The 17,348-nt window shown below is 40.7% G+C and overlaps 1 protein-coding gene across 7 annotated transcripts in view; it reads right to left on the bottom strand.

Moving 5' to 3' along the window:
- The window catches only part of TBC1D1 (TBC1 domain family member 1), a 114,848-nt gene that overhangs the window by 68,439 nt on the left and 29,061 nt on the right, over positions 1–17,348 (bottom strand). For 2 of the 7 annotated variants that reach the window (XM_075752326.1, XM_075752329.1), the window contains exon 1: positions 14,464–14,628. The exons of 4 other annotated variants lie outside the window; for them this stretch is intronic. In XM_075752326.1, coding sequence (XP_075608441.1) covers positions 14,464–14,493 — 30 coding nt within the window. In that variant the 5' untranslated portion in view covers positions 14,494–14,628. Of the gene's footprint in view, positions 1–14,377; positions 14,629–17,348 lie in introns of those variants that run through there. One more of the 7 variants, XM_075752327.1, reaches the window with a different exon arrangement.

Below are 17,348 nucleotides of genomic sequence, written 5' to 3' on the forward strand. Positions count from 1 at the left end.
TAATTATTAGCTTTCTTCCTTAGCTGTTTGTTGACTTTTATTCCTCTCACAAAGCCACTTTCAAACCAAGATTCAATTCAGAGAGGCAGAAAGTTCATAGTTCCTTCAGTCCCTGGATGACGACCATCTGTTGTGAGCAAGCATCAGTTTTTTTGTGCATAACAAAAGAACCACAGGTAAAGTGAAAGTGAGATTCTTATCAACAGCTCCTTAAGTACTTAAGATTGATGGGTACACCCAGAGACAGTTCACCTTTGCTCCATGACTTCACACCTCAGTGCACATGATCCAAAACTTTGCTGAGGTATCCTCACTGCTTATAAAACAACTATGAACTGTGCCACTCTCAGTAGCTTCACCATCCGTGCCTGTTGGTCTAGCTCATTTCTCTCTCTAGTACCTAAAATGCACTGGGTGTCCCATTTAACCAGAGAACCTGTGGACAAGTCCTGCAAAGCCAAGACAAAGATGTAGTTTCAACCTTGATAAGGGAAAGCTCAATGGCTGGATAATATCTCCACGGACCTATGAAAGGAAAAGTGATCGTACATGTGTCTACTTGCAGGTGCAGTTTGCTTAGTTAGGGTTGAATGGGCACTATACAGAAAATGGGAAAAGTGAAAGTGATGGGACTAAGACTCCAATTTTGGAGGGATGTATGTAAGGTGATGAACATGAGTGCACTAAAACTCAAAGGATATTCTGTGTGGGGCAGTAGAGTCATCTTTTTAAATACAGTTCTTTTTGACTTGGAGCATGGTGCATGAGCGACACTAGTGTCCTCTGGAGTGACTGACGCAGTAAGCACCAAGAGCAGAGTTCCACGTAGCCAACACATACTCTGACAGTTTAGACGTTATCATAAAAAGCCATAAAGGTGACTAGACTTGCCACGTACATTGACTGCTGACTCCAGAAGATTGCTAAGTAATGCAGACTGATGCCACAAGTACTGTATGCCACTTTCATGGTATTACATTCCTTTTAATATTACAGGCAAATCTCAGCTCAAGAACCTTCCTTGTGACTCCTCAGCTAGATGGAAAAGGTTACACTTTTCGCAAAGTCATGTGAGTTGGAGAGCACTCCATGCAATTTAAAAGAGGCACAAAAAGGTTCTTTTCTTCTGAAAAAAACAGTATTTGCAGAATCTGTTTATAGGTTATTGTAAACAAGCTCAGAAATAGAACATAATTGTACTTGGTGTTCTAGTGAAGTTGGACTGCTCTATTTTGTGGTGGTGCTTCCTCCTCAAGAAAAATGTATCATGTGGCTGATAGACTTTAATGTTTTCTTTCACATGCTCTCAAGCCATACCTTACTTGAAGCCCAGAATACAACAAAACCTGGCTATTAAATAAATATAAATGACCATATATGTCCCAGATTGCTGCTTACCTTTGGACCGCTCCCTCTGAAAATGCACCATCCAAAACCAAACTGCAGCTGACAGAAGGCCTCGGTAGGCTTTCACTGCAGCTCTAAATGCAGTGGCATCTGACCGGCTCTGAAGGGGGTGCTCCTAAAAAATCTACTTTTGGGAAGCCTGTATGCGCTCTATAACTGGAAGGCTTTTCATATGGTGTTCATTAATTCATTTTTCCCTAGTCCCCTTCTGTCATAGCAATACAAACTATGTCTTTCCATCTTGCACTGCTTCATCAGCTTCTCCATTCAGTACTACAAATTTTTAAGCCACAAATATGAAATAAAGCAAGTCAACAGATATTTTACAAGCGCATTAACATCCCCATAGTATTATCTCCTCCATCTTTCATTACAAAGTTTTCTTTTCACACAATTTCACACATGAAAACAGCACTTGAAGACGTAACAGTGGTTGCTGGTCATACCTACAGGATTCCTGGCTCACATTTTACAAGGTGACTATTGAACAAGGAGGCACTATCTGTTGTAAAGTAATAGGTAGCAATGCTAATTCATTATCAACATAGATGAAAGCCCTTTCTTGGGGAGGGGAGGATTGCAAGCAGTTCCCTTCACAGGACTGAGACAGGCCTGGGGCTGAGTTGGAGACTAGGGGTGGGAAACAGGAGGAATCCTATTCTTAGGTAGTTATAAATGGAAAGACAGCAATGGTATTTGAAAGCTTTCAGGACAAGGGTTTTTTTCTTGGGTTTGAAGGGGGGATTGTTTGTTGTTGCTTTGAGGTTGGTTTTTTTTTTAAACTGAAAAGCAATAAAAGGATTTAAAACAGGAAATGAGTTACTGAGAACATTTTGGGGAAAAAAAGAGATAGATATTTATGAGATTAAATTCCAATTTTATAATAGGTGACAGGCTCTCTCCCAGTCTCCTTTGGTCTCATGCTTCTGTCACAGTTACCAAAATTGGTACAACTGGCAAAACAGTGGCTAGCTAAACAGACAGAAGTAAATATAACTTCTTTTCAAGTGATATAAAGCCTCAAATTGTTCCGTCCTTTTTAGCAATATCCAACTCCAAACAAGAAGGGAGGAAAGCTCCAGCTGTGATGCGTGTCCCTGTTACAATTGAAGTTATTTCTGATACAACCTTCTTAGGCAGCTGATCCTGATGTGTGTCAAAATCCCCCTCCTCCCTAAATTTATTTCAAGGTTTTCACAGGGGGGAAATCATCCTATGAATGCTTTTGATTGACATGATGTATAAGTTAGCTCTACCTGCAATAGACTAAAACACCATCTCTCTTACTCTGACAACACAGTAAGACTTCCTGAAGTAAGGGACAACCTCACGGTCCTTCTCCCTAAAACTGCTGGGGGGGGAATGGACAGCTGGATGACATTTTTCATGGGAAGAATCTTACTCAGACATTAACCTTATAAAGGCCCCAAGGGAATCAGAATGCAGAAGTTGTTCAGCTTTTTCCAGCATTCTGCCTGACTGGTATAAAATGTCGGTTAACCAATTTGCTCGTGGATAAGCACATATTTGCTGCTTTGTCTTCTAGTAGTAGACTTCAGCTGCCTCAGGTCAAATCACAGAAGAACAGGAGGGGAAAGTAATGGTTAAACATCCCATGAAAACTACCCTGACCTCCACTTAAAAATAGCAGTTAGAATTTAATTCACCAGTCTTACTCCTTTTTGGATGTAAAACAAATGGTTACACTCGTCTAGGGCCTTTCTGGATTATGGTGGGCATTTTTTGTAAGATACACCTTCTAGTGATGGCTTCTAATGAGACGGTCTAATGGCATTATTCAAATCTGTCCATTAACTACATACTTCTATGAAATCTACAGCTGGTTGATACTAATTACTTTTTTTCCTAAAATTACTTGCTCTTTTTTTTTTCTAAAATACACTGTAAACCACCTAAAATAACAGTGTATTTATTTATGATAATTAACTTCCTTTGAACACAAAGTGTTTGCCAACCTCCGATTCCTATATGAATGGTCTTCTTAGGATTATGTACACATTTTATAGTACTGACAAAGATTAAAGTTTAATAAACCTGAAGTTTAACGCTACTGATTTTTACCAGGCATTCCTAACGTAGAGTGCATTCGATGTCATGGAAGAGAAGGAAGAATATGAAGAGTACACCTAAATAGTCCTCAACTTCTAGCAAGACCCTTATTACATAAGCATATAGGGGAATTGTTAACAATCTACAGAATTAGACTGTATTTTCAAATGAACAACTCGCAGAAAGCTCACTGACCTCCCATGATTCACTAAGGACTATTGACAGTAAAACATTTATGTAATTTGAATGAAAACCAGTCAGCTTTTTGTGAAGAAAATTTCGCTACAATAGGATAGGTCATGTTTTAACTCTCTTGTTTATCAACGACAGTCCAAAACACATTGTTTTCCTAAACATATTTCCTAAAGATATTTTGCATTTACTGGAAGCTATCAATGTGATGTTGTAGGGAACAAAGGGAAGATCAAGCTGTTTACTCAAGATCCCCTCCATTAAGATTAGTCAGATCACATAAGTGAAGTTTGCCAATTTTTCCTCTAAAGAGTCAAGGATCATTCTCCTAAAAAGTCAGCCCTTCCAATTCCTGCTGATGGTAGATGAATTTGGCCCTGCTTCCCTCCTGTTAAAAAGATAAAGCTGTCTTAAAATTTTACAGTAGGTGAAAAGTTCAACTTTTCTATATTCGGTTCTTCCTCTCAGATCCAGATTTCACAAAAATCTTGCAAGAAAAAAGAAAGAGCTTGGAAAAAGATAATTTTGTAGAGTGGTCCTTCCATATATTTTTACATCAGGTACCTCTGAAAGTCACTAAGAAACCCAGCATGTTTGCCCTAAGTACATAAGTGTGCTCAAAAAGTGAAAAGAAAGGAAAAACAGATAGGATACTAGATATCTGAAAAAGTTATTTAACAATGTATTCGAGGAAGAAGATCAGCCTGGAAAACGTGCCTTTCACAGACTGCCTGCAAAATAGCCTTTCACTGCAAATGCCATCACAGATAGTAGGAACGCATCAGCTGCAGAGCAGAGTTACAGACTATCCTATGTCTGGCAGTCCTGCAATACCACCCTATGCTGCACTACTTCACTTGTTCATGCTTTTGGTCATCTTAACCAGATCTCATTTCTTCATTTGAATGTTGACGTCTTATCTTCATTGGCCATTCTCCCCTCACTTTAACTGCTACAGGGCAGCCAAGCACGCTCCTTGTGTTGACAGTCAATTGTGAATTTGCATGTCCCAACACAAAACCCAAGATGTCACTGCCCTTTTTATATAAAGCTGCACATTTAGTCCTAGATGGAGAAGAGTTGTCAAAACATAGATAAAAAGTGCCATCAAGACAAATGGAGCTATGGAATCACTCCTGAAAGCCATTGCAGAGCCAAGCCAAGATGTTACTCCAGAAATACCCAAGAACAAGAAGCCAGAAGAGAAGTTTTAACAGTTTTTAACCTTCTGATTTTGAAAATGCCATGATGGTTCTCCCTGCTGACAAAAATTCTCATGTTTATGCCCTGTACCAAATTCACTACAGACCTACAATGGAAGATCTCTAGATCTGTAGCCTGTGCCAACAACTTTATTTTGATCATCTCAGTTGAGCACTATTACCTGGCCTATGCAGGTGGTGCTAACTGATCTCAGAAGCAGTGCTCATCTAGGAAAACCCTAGTAACTAAGGAGTAACAGCTGAAATTCATCCTTCTGTTACCTCCCAATTAGCCATATTACACTATTAACAACAATCCTCTAAAGCTGCAGTCAGATCATCTACCTGCATCATCTGGTTTATCTAAATAAAAGCCATAGTAACAGCAAGCAGTATCTAAGTCCTACCTGATGCCTGACAGGAGTTTGGAAATACTACTGATGCAATTGATGAACAACAAAAGAAATCTGGAGAACTTCACTAATTTGAGTCTCAGTCTCAAAATTCGTCTTGTTCCTACATAAGAAAGCGATGCAGGAAAAAAGAAAAAAAATAAAATTACATCATGGAAAAGACACAGTGCCAGACTGATTGAAACCAGAAGATATTCTCAAGATATTTGCTAACATAGTAATGATGCTCTTCCATCACTACAGTCATAGCAAGATAGCTGTCCCAATGACTAAAAATCAGAAATTAAACAGACCTAGCCTCAGTGCTTTTCCCAACATGTCTGCATGATAGTGCAATATATGGAGAACTGTAATCAATAAAAAAAGATTCCAGTAAGAGTGTATACAAAGACTTTCAATAATGTATGTTGGCCCACGATCATGAGCATTTCTGGAGCTCCTACCATTTATTTGTATTACCACTTAACAAATATCAAATTTGATCCACATCATACTTAGTTCAGCCACAAATTATAACACTACACACACAAAATTTCAGAATCTGTTTGCTTTTCAGGGTTATAAAGTTGCTATTTTAAGCCTACCCAGTATCTTCCAACAGTAAATTTTCCATTATTCTTTTTTGTTCTTCCACTCTCCCCAAAAGTTAAGGCTAGGTTTCTTTAGAAAATGGTAAATCAGATGGACAACTACCAAACACTGAATTGAGCTAAGCCAGAGAGTTCATGCTGTCACACGCCTTTCAGAATGACTGAATTCTGACCTTCACAATATTTCCGAAATATTCTATATTTAAACACTTACTTGCCGAGGAAACCCAGAAGGGAGTGGCAAGTATTCAACATTTCTAAAACACAGATGTCACAGACTTACAGAATCTTCATGAGAAGCTGGAGGGGGACACAAGGATGATGCTCTATGGGACACAATAACAGACTATCTGAAGGAAAGCAGTAAGAGCAGGAAAAGAAGATTTTAAGGAAAGACTACTTTCAATGCCAACTTCTTCCCTCTCCAAAATTACGTCAGCACTAGGGACTACTGGTATTTCCGCCACACCTAATATACAAGTGGACTAGGCCTTTTTGTGGTTTTTTTTTTTTAAACATACATGAAAGCATTATTGAATCTTTAGAAATACCAGACAAAAAATGCTGCTTGAATTATAACAACAATAATTTTGTATATACATATATATACATATATACATAGCATAAGCTGCATGAACTGTGTTCGCATATAAAAACATTATTCTTAAGTCTACAAAAGTAAGCCTCCGATAACTGTTTGTCAAATGGAAATGTCAATTGCTTCCACAGAATGCTAAATCCTGCAGGTTATATTCCAGTGGGACTTATCCAAAATCTGAAATTCCAGCACATATTTTTGGTTCAGGTTCTGAGTAACTGCTATGACAGTTTTAAAGACAGGCCTCTTGTACATAATCATCTAAAACTCCAAAAGCACTTCTAAAAGTCTCTTTTTCCATAGTTTGCATTTGAGGAGATTGGAAGCTATAAAAAGGTCCAAAGAAGCAAAACCAGCATGAAACATTTAGTGTTAACCATCCAAATTTCCATGACAACAGCTTCAGTGAGCTCACCTCATTGGTACTAGAGCAGCAGACCAATGGTCCAGTAAATGTAGAGAGGCAACTGTTAAGATCTAATAAACGTAAGTTATTTGGTTACAGAGCTCCTTGAACTAAACACACAGGACCCCCAAAATGTTTGATTGAAAAAGAAAGGGGCTGTTCAGTTTAGCTCAGCTTTGCCATTTTCAGTAGCTGGGAGTGTGCCTGCATAACTATGAGCAAGTAGTCTCTTCTCCCCAAACCTGCAATTTCACAGGATACGTGTACCTGAAAATCCTGTTTGGTTACTGCATATCAAAAGTTCCCCCTGGAAAAAACATATGTTTTGGATTACAGTGATGATGCTGTAAAGGCACAAAGAAAAGCATTCATATGTCCAAAGCCAGCAACTTTTGAGTTGGGAAGAAGCCTCTAGATATTTCAGCCAAGATAAATTTTTGTTTTGTTTTTCAAATGTGACAATCAACATGTGTGCTTGCATGCACACTGCCCTGAGAATGGAAGGCAGTACATGTTTTTATTCTCTCTTCACAGTGCTTCAGTTAGTAACAGACAGAAGTCTAGCTTACAGAAAATCTGGACAACCTCTGCAGGCCTGAAATTCTCACAAAGCAGCAGCCAAAAGGTCAACATCCCAATAAACCAAAAATTCTCTGATGTGCCCCCATTCCTTGCACCTGGGCCATTTACTGGAGGGTCACGCGTATGCCGTTCGTCCAGCTTCTCCAACTGGATTCTCAAGTAGTATATAGGTGTGTCTACTCCACTATTTTAATTTGGACCAGGAATGTGTTTGAGAGTGGGTTCTCCCAATCCACTTCCCGTGCGACAGACCGCGTTGCGGAGCTGCCTCAAAGTGCCTGAGCTGATATCCATTTAAATAGAACTAAACCTTCATTTTGTGATGCATTTCATTGCAAACAGACATTCAGTTCACAGCACCAAATTAGGGCTAGTCCAAACTAAACCCTACTTCCCTCAACCACTTACACAACCTGTCCTCAGCACCAGCAGTTTCCCTTGAACAATCTGTTGCTGTATCCTACATACTAGCATAGGTGATTTCATCCAGGCTGATAACTGCAGCTTTCACACACCTGGCCAGCTGATCCAGGAGTACTGGCTGGCCTGGCCTTTTGGGAACTTGCAGACACAACGGAAAAGAGGTAGGAGAAACCCAGTTGTTACGCTCTAGTCCACCTCGACAGGGTAAAGGTGCCAGAACCCCCCTCTTGCTTCTCAGTAAGCAAACCATGTTTTTCAGAAAGATTTTACTTTAAATATCTCCTATTAAAATTTTATATTTATGCATTAACTGATCTCAGGATTTGTTATTGTAACTTGGTTAAAAAGTAAGAATAACCAAAAACAATTCAGATATAGAACTCAGAACAAATAACTCACTGATAAAACCAGTGGTTAATGTCATTCCTTGCCTCAGCTTCTGCTCAAGTGCCAGCTGCTCTTCCCAGCTCTACTGCCTCACCTCCCCATACAAATTAGTAAGCAACTAATATTTGGGCACATCTCTTGACATATTTTGTATATCTTTACTGAGATGTAAAATACTAACAAAACCAAGGTTGAGATTTTTTTTCCTCAGTCATTGCCATCCATGAGTATTTCAGCTGTAAAGGCTTCTAAATAAAAAAATATAAAAATGTATAGACGAACTATAATTCACTTAATGTTTCTATCGAAGATTTACTCACTAAGTCACTAGTCAACCTCTATACACCATACATAACCTCAGCTCCTTCAACTTTAAGAAAACTTTTAAACCATTTAGTTTTAAAATTTTAAAATTAATTAGTTGACACAGTAAAGATGTTCCAACATCCCCTTAAAGCAGAGGTTTCTCAGAAATGCTGCAGCTTCTATATCAGAACGATGCGAAATAACAAACTGGAACTGTCTTGCTGCTCTGGGAGCTGATCTCTGAAGAAAGAGGTGCTTTGCCCGACTTTTTCCTTAAGATATTTCTGCTTGGGGAACCCAGAGCCAAACTGCTGCTTTTGTGTTCTCAGAAACATCTCTAGCACACAAGACTGTTTCATTATAGTAGCCTTCAAAAACCAGCAGGCTATGATATGAAACAGTATTTTACATCATCAAATGTAAAGCAAATAAAGTTAAACTGTGGTGCCCCATATATATATGGCAAAAACCCAAACAAGCCGTTAGCTGTACCATCCATCTCTGATAGGACCTGGAATTTTCCCTGATCCTGCAGGATTTACTAATATTTTTGCTACTCCTTTGGCCCAAAACATGTTAACCACACGAAGACAGCTAATAGCACCAATTTCCAGAGAGCTTTTCAGCAAAGGAAAGCAAACAGTTTTTGACCGGAGTGTAAAAGTTCTGTTTTGAATTGTGGAGAGGAGGACTTGTACAAAACAGCAAGCTCAGCTACCTTGTCAGGCTTGGCTTGTTGTTAAATCTGAAGGTCAACATGAACCTGAAAGTACATACTCATAAGAAATTAATTCAGAAAGGCATAAATGATTCAAGAGAAAAACCTTGGTAAACTGCAATCTACATGGCAAGGAATTTCACTATGGAAAACTCTACTCCTTGCTAAGCACCAGTAATGTACCTTACAAATGCAGAGGGCACTGCCCTACTACATCTGCCCAGCCACATAAAAGCTGTGTGAGCCAGACTGTATTCTGGCTCTCTCCCACCAAATCGGGATGTCTAAGCAAAGCGGGTGCAATTCAGGCCTGGCACACAGAAAAAGAAATGGAAGGATCAAGAATAAAAGCGAACAGCTCCAAAGGGAATGTAACTGCTGAGTAACAGAGGGGTTTCACCACAGGACTGACTTAATTTCAAATGCTGAGTGCATATTCCTCAGTCATCGCCCAGACCCCCGCAGGGGAAGGTGGGGAGTGACTGGCATACAGAAAACAGCGCGTTTCAACTGCTCAGCATTTTGCGATAATCTGCACTTATCTGAAAAGCTGTCAGTTGGTAACAATATTTTTTCCCCCAAACAAAAACTGACCTGTAGAAGCACAATGAGCAGTAACCTAGTGTTCTCTAACAGGGGCATTGTGTGAACTCGGCACCAAAACCCAGCTCTGGCAGAAATCTGAACTTTCTCTTTACTGCGTTGCTGGCATCCGGTCTGGGGGACAAGCGAGGGTCTGTCCCTCCAGCCCTGCCCGCAGCCTCAATGGCTTCAAGGAGATTCATCTACAAGTGAAACCACAGCATTTGAGCCTTCCCTCCTCAATGATTCCCAATTCTTCCCTGACACTAGCTCTCTGTTAACTCTCTGATTCTTGATACAGTATCCAAGTATTCAAATTCATTTACAAAAAGGGTTATTGGGAGTAAATGCACTAGCACAAGCAAGGGTTGTACACCATAGGACACCACCACTGTCTATTCACCTCCCCAAATAATTTATTATCTTAGAAGTAAGATGGGCTTAAGACAGGTTTAATAAACTTCAAGGTTTATTGGGCTTTAGACAGTGTCAAAATGCCTGGTTATGAAGGCTCCTTAAGAGACAAAATCCCCATTCATTTGGCAAAAATGCAAGCCATTCACTGAGGGATTAAAGATGCCCAAAGGTGCTCAACTTTGCTGGAAGCTGTGGGGAATAAAGGAAAGAGGCAAGTCAGTACAGCTGAAATAAAACATCCTCATAAATGAGTGTGATACACCCTAAAACAGACCAGGAAAAAAGCCAAGATCACCCTTTCAGAACACTCTTAGAAAGGAAATAAAAAAAAAAGGGGGGGGGCTTTCTCAGGCTTCCTGATTTTCAGTCTCTCATTCCTTCTTATTCTCTTCCAGAAGGCAGATTAGTTTCAGTTGTAGCTTCTGACCTAAACTAAGTAGATTCTTCCTCCCACGCATTCTCCCCCCAAAGATCTACTAGGCAGTCTATTATTTAGAAAGTAGTAGAAATAACACCAAAACATCAGCAAAATCAATTTGAACACAGCATATTAAGTTATATTAGGATTCCAAGAAAAATAAGTGGCATTTCCATTATTATTACAATTACTACTCCAGTAATGTTTCACAGTACAAGCAACCAAGCCTTGTTGCCTTGAATACCTTAGAAACTTTCTTTTTTTGATGCCTTGAGAGCTTCCCAAACTGAAAAAAGCTCACAAGTCTGACTCAGCAGTCCTTTGAAAAAAAAACCAAAAAAACAAAAACCACACAACCAAACTCACAACCACCTACTTCTTGCTTTGCTTTTGGGAATTTCAGAGCATCTATTGTGATTGAACCCTAAAATCTGATCTTCACAGCAGAAGAAATCCAAATCATCAGCTTCTCAGTTCAAGATCAGCCAAGCCAGCTGAGGACAGCTACATCGTAAACCCATCCTTTTCTGCCCATGCTGATGGCCTATTCTCAGAGATCGCTCAGGCTGCAGTGAGAAAAACTGCTGCTCTCAGTTCCTCTCAGGAGAGAACTGGGAGCATCCCCATCCTACCTGCTGTCCTGCAGGGTGGAGGCAGCTGACCAGGGCTGACTGATCCATACCAGCAAAATCATTATATATGAATCCTTGATTTAAATAATGTAACTTTGCTTTGCATTTTACCTTAGTTATTTTCGTTACTGGTTCCTTGTTGGTTTAGAATCCTTTAGACAGAATAAACTGAAGTTAAACACAGCTTTTACATGATATACATACTTTTTTTTTTGTAACTAGAAAGACACACTATGTATAAATTGCCTAACTAGCTGAGAATCTGAGGACACATTTAGTCAAATTCTCTATTTATACAATTTATTACATTAAGAACTGTTTCTTACTTTTGATTTCTTCAGCAATTAATTCTTTAATTCTTGTTTCTGTCAAGCTGCTTCTGATTAGAAACTTGCATTATAAAATGAAGCCAATTGTAGACAATACTAAACTTTTTTTATTTATTTAAACTAAAGCTGTATTAAATATGATGGAAAAAATAAAATTATTCTTAGCAACTATCACTCTATTATCTCCTACTATTGAATTAATGGTGCGCAAGTACACCATAAATCAGTAAAAATCTAAATTTCTACTTATTTTTTTATTTGCAGACTGAAAGCTTTAATGTTTTTGACTCCAAAATGTTTTCTTTACTTTTAGAAACAGTTATTGCAGTGAACTATACTGAATATAGTTTAAAAATATGTCTGTGCATCTACAAAAGTCACTGTATTATCTACCTACAACAATGCAAAGTTAGTTTACACTTTCAACAAACTATGTTTTAAGGTGCTTAGTCAAAGTTTTCCCTGAAGTCAGTTGTCTGCCTTTGTATAAAACCGTGCAGGAAAAACAGGTATAACTATTTTTTTTTAATGTAAATAACTTTAGGAGAGTAAAACAAGTCAGTACTTCAGAATTCATTATCCACCGAGTCATCATTCAAGTGGTTTATCCAGCATCCATAGGGCCAATGTGGGCAACACCAACCCACGTAAGACTCGAGCAGGGCTTTATCCTCCAGCCCAGAACGGGCCCCCCAACCCGGCCTGGCAGCACCGCAAAACTCATCCCCAAGGAGCCTGCGTGTAGGTAGGAGACAAGCTGGGTAAAACAGCACATAAAAACCTCTAATGAAGACATATTAAAAGGCAATGTTTATACAAACACTAGGGACCAATTTTATAACACATGTGAGTAAATTACTTCACTTGTAAGCATCTGCAGGCCTGAGGACTTGCATGGTGACGCTAAGCACTCATGTTACTGGATGGGGGGGTTACTAATTTTTAAGTAATAGATGCAGGGGGACAGCTTTGTTTTGAGGAGGGCAGTTTCCTCCCACCCACGTCCTGCAGTTGTTCCCCGTTCTGGAACAGGCCACCATCTTATAAAAACTGGAAAGGCTTGCATTTGTGTTGAAAGCCTACAGCAGTAGTTCCTACATTTTTACTGATCAGATTTTGGCAGGCAGGACAGCTTTCTCTGTTAACAAGCCTCATTTTATATTTCTAAATACAATGCTTTTCTCTCCTTCCCAAATTAGCACTGATGATTAACAGCCATTAAAAGAATAAAACTAAACACTTGCAAGGAACCAGCATTGGAATAATTAGTTCTGAAAGCACTCCTGAAAGCAGAGTTAGAATTGTGTTTTTTCAAGGGCTTCTGTTACTCTCTCTAGAAATGTGGCCAAGTCTGTGCACTACAAGTTCTGCCTTGTACCTCCTCCAAGACTAACTCCTCTCTGACTAGCTGCTTTGTCCAGCTGACAAGTGAACAACGAGGGGGGGAAACGGGCCACCCCTTGGTGGCATCTCTAAAGTATTTACTCAACAGCATCACTCATTTTTGACAGCAGCCACCTGTACAGGAGAGAGACTGGCACATTCATAAAAGTCAGCATGGAAATTGGCCAGTATTGTTTGCTTGGATAACAGAGCAAATCAGGCCTTACATCACCCATGAGACAGAGCCACTGTGATGACAGGAGAGGGAACTACTTTAACAAGCGCTCCACCTGGTAGATCTTTAAACAGAGAAAAAAAGCCAAGTGAGAAGAAGAAAGGATATGTTTCTATTTTTCAGGGCATGGCTAAAATCAAGCAGGGTCCTTTTAAGACAGAATAGGGCACATCCTTCTATCTGAGAATCTGAACAAAGGTAACACAGCCACACATCAAGCATTTCCCTCTTACCAGCTTCCCAGGGTAGGTATTTCACCTGTTACATATTCAGGGAGAGTGATGCATAACAGTGATTAAGCAACTGACCATTTACACCCAGCAAAACAGAAGGGAGAACCACATTTTACATGGTCTACCTAGTCGGCTAGGCTGCCTGTTAAACTTCAAGATAAGAGTCTTTTTTTTCCCCCTGATAATTCTTCCAAGTAACCCCCAATTCTTGCCCGTCATACAGCTGTTTCACCCACTTGTCCTCTTCAATGATTTCTACTGTATCTCATGACAGAATATCATAAACAGCTCATTTTAAATTCAGAATGTCTGTTACTTTGGAAAAAAATGCTTTGAAACATCAGCTAAAAACTGTATTCTATATTTCGTTAACCATCTCTACTACCTTGCATCCATATGTAGTTTCACAGCTACAGTGGGAAATCCTACTGAAGCCCCAGACACATAGATGTAGAAGCCAGCACGACACATGCATTGTCATACTTAAACAAGTAAGTCTCCCACTGAAAGCTAACTTATTTCTCTTCATAAATTCAGAGTATGACAAAAACCAGGAAAAAAGTCCAAAACAAACAGTGGGAGTGCTGTTACACATTCTCCAGAGCACAGAAGTGTTAGACTTGACCAGGCAGTAGGACCACACCTTCCGTGCAGTTTTCATTACAGCTCTCCCCTTCTACAGATCTGCATCAAGGTAGAAGAGCCGGCCAGAACCGCAGCTTCATTTTTAACGCCTCAACCCAAGCCCTGAGTTATATCAGTTTTCTTTTGCTGTTCACTGGGAGTGCTTCTCCTTTTCCCTGGCTGAACAATACAGCAGGGCTCTGCTCCCTTTCCAGAGACGGTTGACTTGCCTTGAAATGAAATGCGAACATCTGCAAACTCTTAGGCTGGACTTTATTTCCCGAGAGCGGAGGACGGCGGGCGCGGCGCCGCCTACCTTAGCCACCCAGCTGAACAATGGTGACATCCTACGAGCTTCGGCGCGGCGGCCGGCGGCGATCCCCGGCTCCGGCCGCTCCTCTCCGCCTCTCCCCGCTGCCTCCCGGCTGTCGCCTGCCGCTCCCGCCGCCTCATGCGCCGGGAGGGGAGCCAGCCCGCCCGGCCTCAGAAAGTTTCCTCACGGCCACCTCCGGGCGCCGGCCGGCGGGACCGTGAGCTCGCCGTGCTGGGGCAGCTCCCCGCGGCGGCGCAGGCTGCTGCTGCGGTGCGGGAAGGAAAGGGAATGGAAGGGCCGGGCCGGGGGCTGGGGCCGCGGCCGCGTCCCGCCTCCGCCGCGCTCCGCCTCCGCCGGGGCGCTCCGCTCCGGGCTGCAGCCGCCCGTCCCCGGGAAGGCGGGAAGGGAGCAGGCTTGCCCTCCGGCAGCTCGCCCGAAAACGCAGACAACCGTCTGCTACCTCACTGCGCTGCCCTTTTACGTAAATCGCGACTATTAAAAAAAAAAAATCCCACGCGGTCCACGTAACTTTCTGGGAATATGCTGGCATCGAAGTCATGCTTAACATTAAAGGATCAAGAAAAAAAATGTTTTAAACCACTGAAATGTTACACTTCCAGTCAGCCTCGCCATTCACGTTAGCTAATGGCTTTTGACATCACACACTAGCAGCCCCACTTCCAGAAATAAGCTGCTGAAGAAGAGAATCAAAACACCAGTATGGCACAAGTCAATAGTACACATGCTTCTGGCAGGCCAAGGGATGTCACCTGCCACTCAGACAGGAAAGGTGTTCATTCCTGTTGTCACTCCAGCTGGATTGCCTGTGAATGCACACCTCGACTCAGTGGCTGTAGGGCTGCCTGAAAACAACTAATTTTCCTCAGTTTGGAGGAAGGCCACAGAACTTGGAAAAAAAGGCTTGGATTTCACAGGAAATAACTCACTGGGCCCAAAACAAAAAGTCCTTTATTTTCCATCACCTCATAGAAACAAAGTCAAGAACCAGATTTGCAAAATTATAACAGGAAAGCATAGGGGTTGGCTCTGCACTTCTCCCAAAAAATTGAACTGCTCAAAGTTAGATGTCAAAATGCCAAATTCAGTTCTTCACTTTGCCCAAAGACGCTTTCACTGAGCCAGTCACCCCACTGGGAAAGCATCCTGCATGTGCTTGCACTTGCATGCTCAGGGCTGAAGGAATAATCTCCAGGTTTAGAGCTGATGCTATCCCCTCATCTAAGTTATTAAACATCCAATGGAGCACAAGAGTGGCCATGGGTAGTTTGACTGCATGGATGTTCTTAGCTATAAGCCCAATAAATGACTAAATATGATGGACACTCACTCTGGTGGTGGTCTCTAATGGTCTACTAGCATGACAGAGGGAAGGAATTTTCACTGCTGCTACTGTTCATGATTATAGAGCACATACATGAATAAATGCCATCTGTTCTCAAGGCTTTCAACTAGGCACCTTACAAGAACACTACAAGTATTACCATTTGAAGTACAGAACTGGGTCTGCTTTTATTTCATAGAGCAACTGAGGGCAAGAGCAAGGCAGAATGTTCCTCATTATGTGCTGCTTATAGGTGTACAGTATACCCACTATTTGGTGGTAGCATTAGAGTTGCATTTCTCTAACACTGACTGTGAACAATACTCTTTCTAAATAATTATTTCTTCCCTTTCTGTGAGGAGATCCTGCTTGCTTGGGATTTTTTCCAGCTCCTCCTTCCTGACTGGCACCCTTCCACAGTTTTAAACTAACAATACACACATCTCTTCTGAGTCCACATTAAACATTGATGTCAGTTGGGAGATCTGGCTTCTTGCCCTGACTCAACTGGCTCAAAGAGCCACCCCCCAATGTGTTACTTCAAACTAATTAGCTACTAAACTTGTTGCATGCAATTGTTAGAGATGTTTGCATGATTTTAAATGCACTCTGAAACCTTCTACGTGCTTCTATAGGACTGGGAGGAAGAGCAGTCTTATGGTGAAGACACTGAATTAGGAGACAGAGTAACAGTGAATGAATTCCAACTTCTGCCGTTAACATGGCTTTCAGGCATGCTACTTCACCACTCACTGTGCTTTAGTTCATCTATTAAATGAAGATAGCTGCCAGCCTTGAAGGAAGAAGGAGTAGGCACGCTTATTGGCATTTAGGAAACTGCTGGCAGCTAGGCTTAAGTGTTCAGATATAAAAATGGTAATGCATGAAATTCTTCAGTGTAAACGAAAAGGTCACTGTGTTGCTCACCTTCCAAAACCAGATAGATTTAGTAATGTAGTAGGAACAATAACTGCATTCATTTTTTCAGGATGTTCAACTTTCTAAAAACAGAACCTCTGTATTTTTCTATTTTAAGTTTGGCTTGTGCAAATAACTGTCTCTCCAAAAATACTATATATCCATTTTGGGTAAATGGAAAAAAATCAGGGCCAGGGAATGACATCTGTATTGCATAAACAGTAAGTAGCACTTGACACCACCTTATCTAAGTGTATGATCTTTTGAAAAACAAACCAAACCCCTTATTCCTACGAACTGTTCCATGTTACATGGAAAATATTAGCAAGGTATTTATGGCTGTTTTTAAAATAGTAACAATTAAAATATATCAAAGCCACAACTTAAAGCTTACATCGTCAGAAAGATGATCTTTCAGTTTTACAGATGTCCTTCATAAATTTACACATACACAAATACCCCCATTATTTCTCCTCCAAGAAAGCTCTTTCCATTCAAAGAAACCACTTGGAGATAAGGAAAGAGATGTGAGATAAGGAAATATTAAGAAAGGAGGCTGCAGTCAACCTTTTAACTCAAGAGGAATATTTTCTGACTTCTCTGATTTCAGCCTTCTTTAGGTTTAATG

The sequence above is a fragment of the Balearica regulorum genome, chromosome 4 (genome assembly GCF_011004875.1).
Source record: "Balearica regulorum gibbericeps isolate bBalReg1 chromosome 4, bBalReg1.pri, whole genome shotgun sequence".
Lineage (NCBI taxonomy): Eukaryota > Metazoa > Chordata > Aves > Gruiformes > Gruidae > Balearica > Balearica regulorum.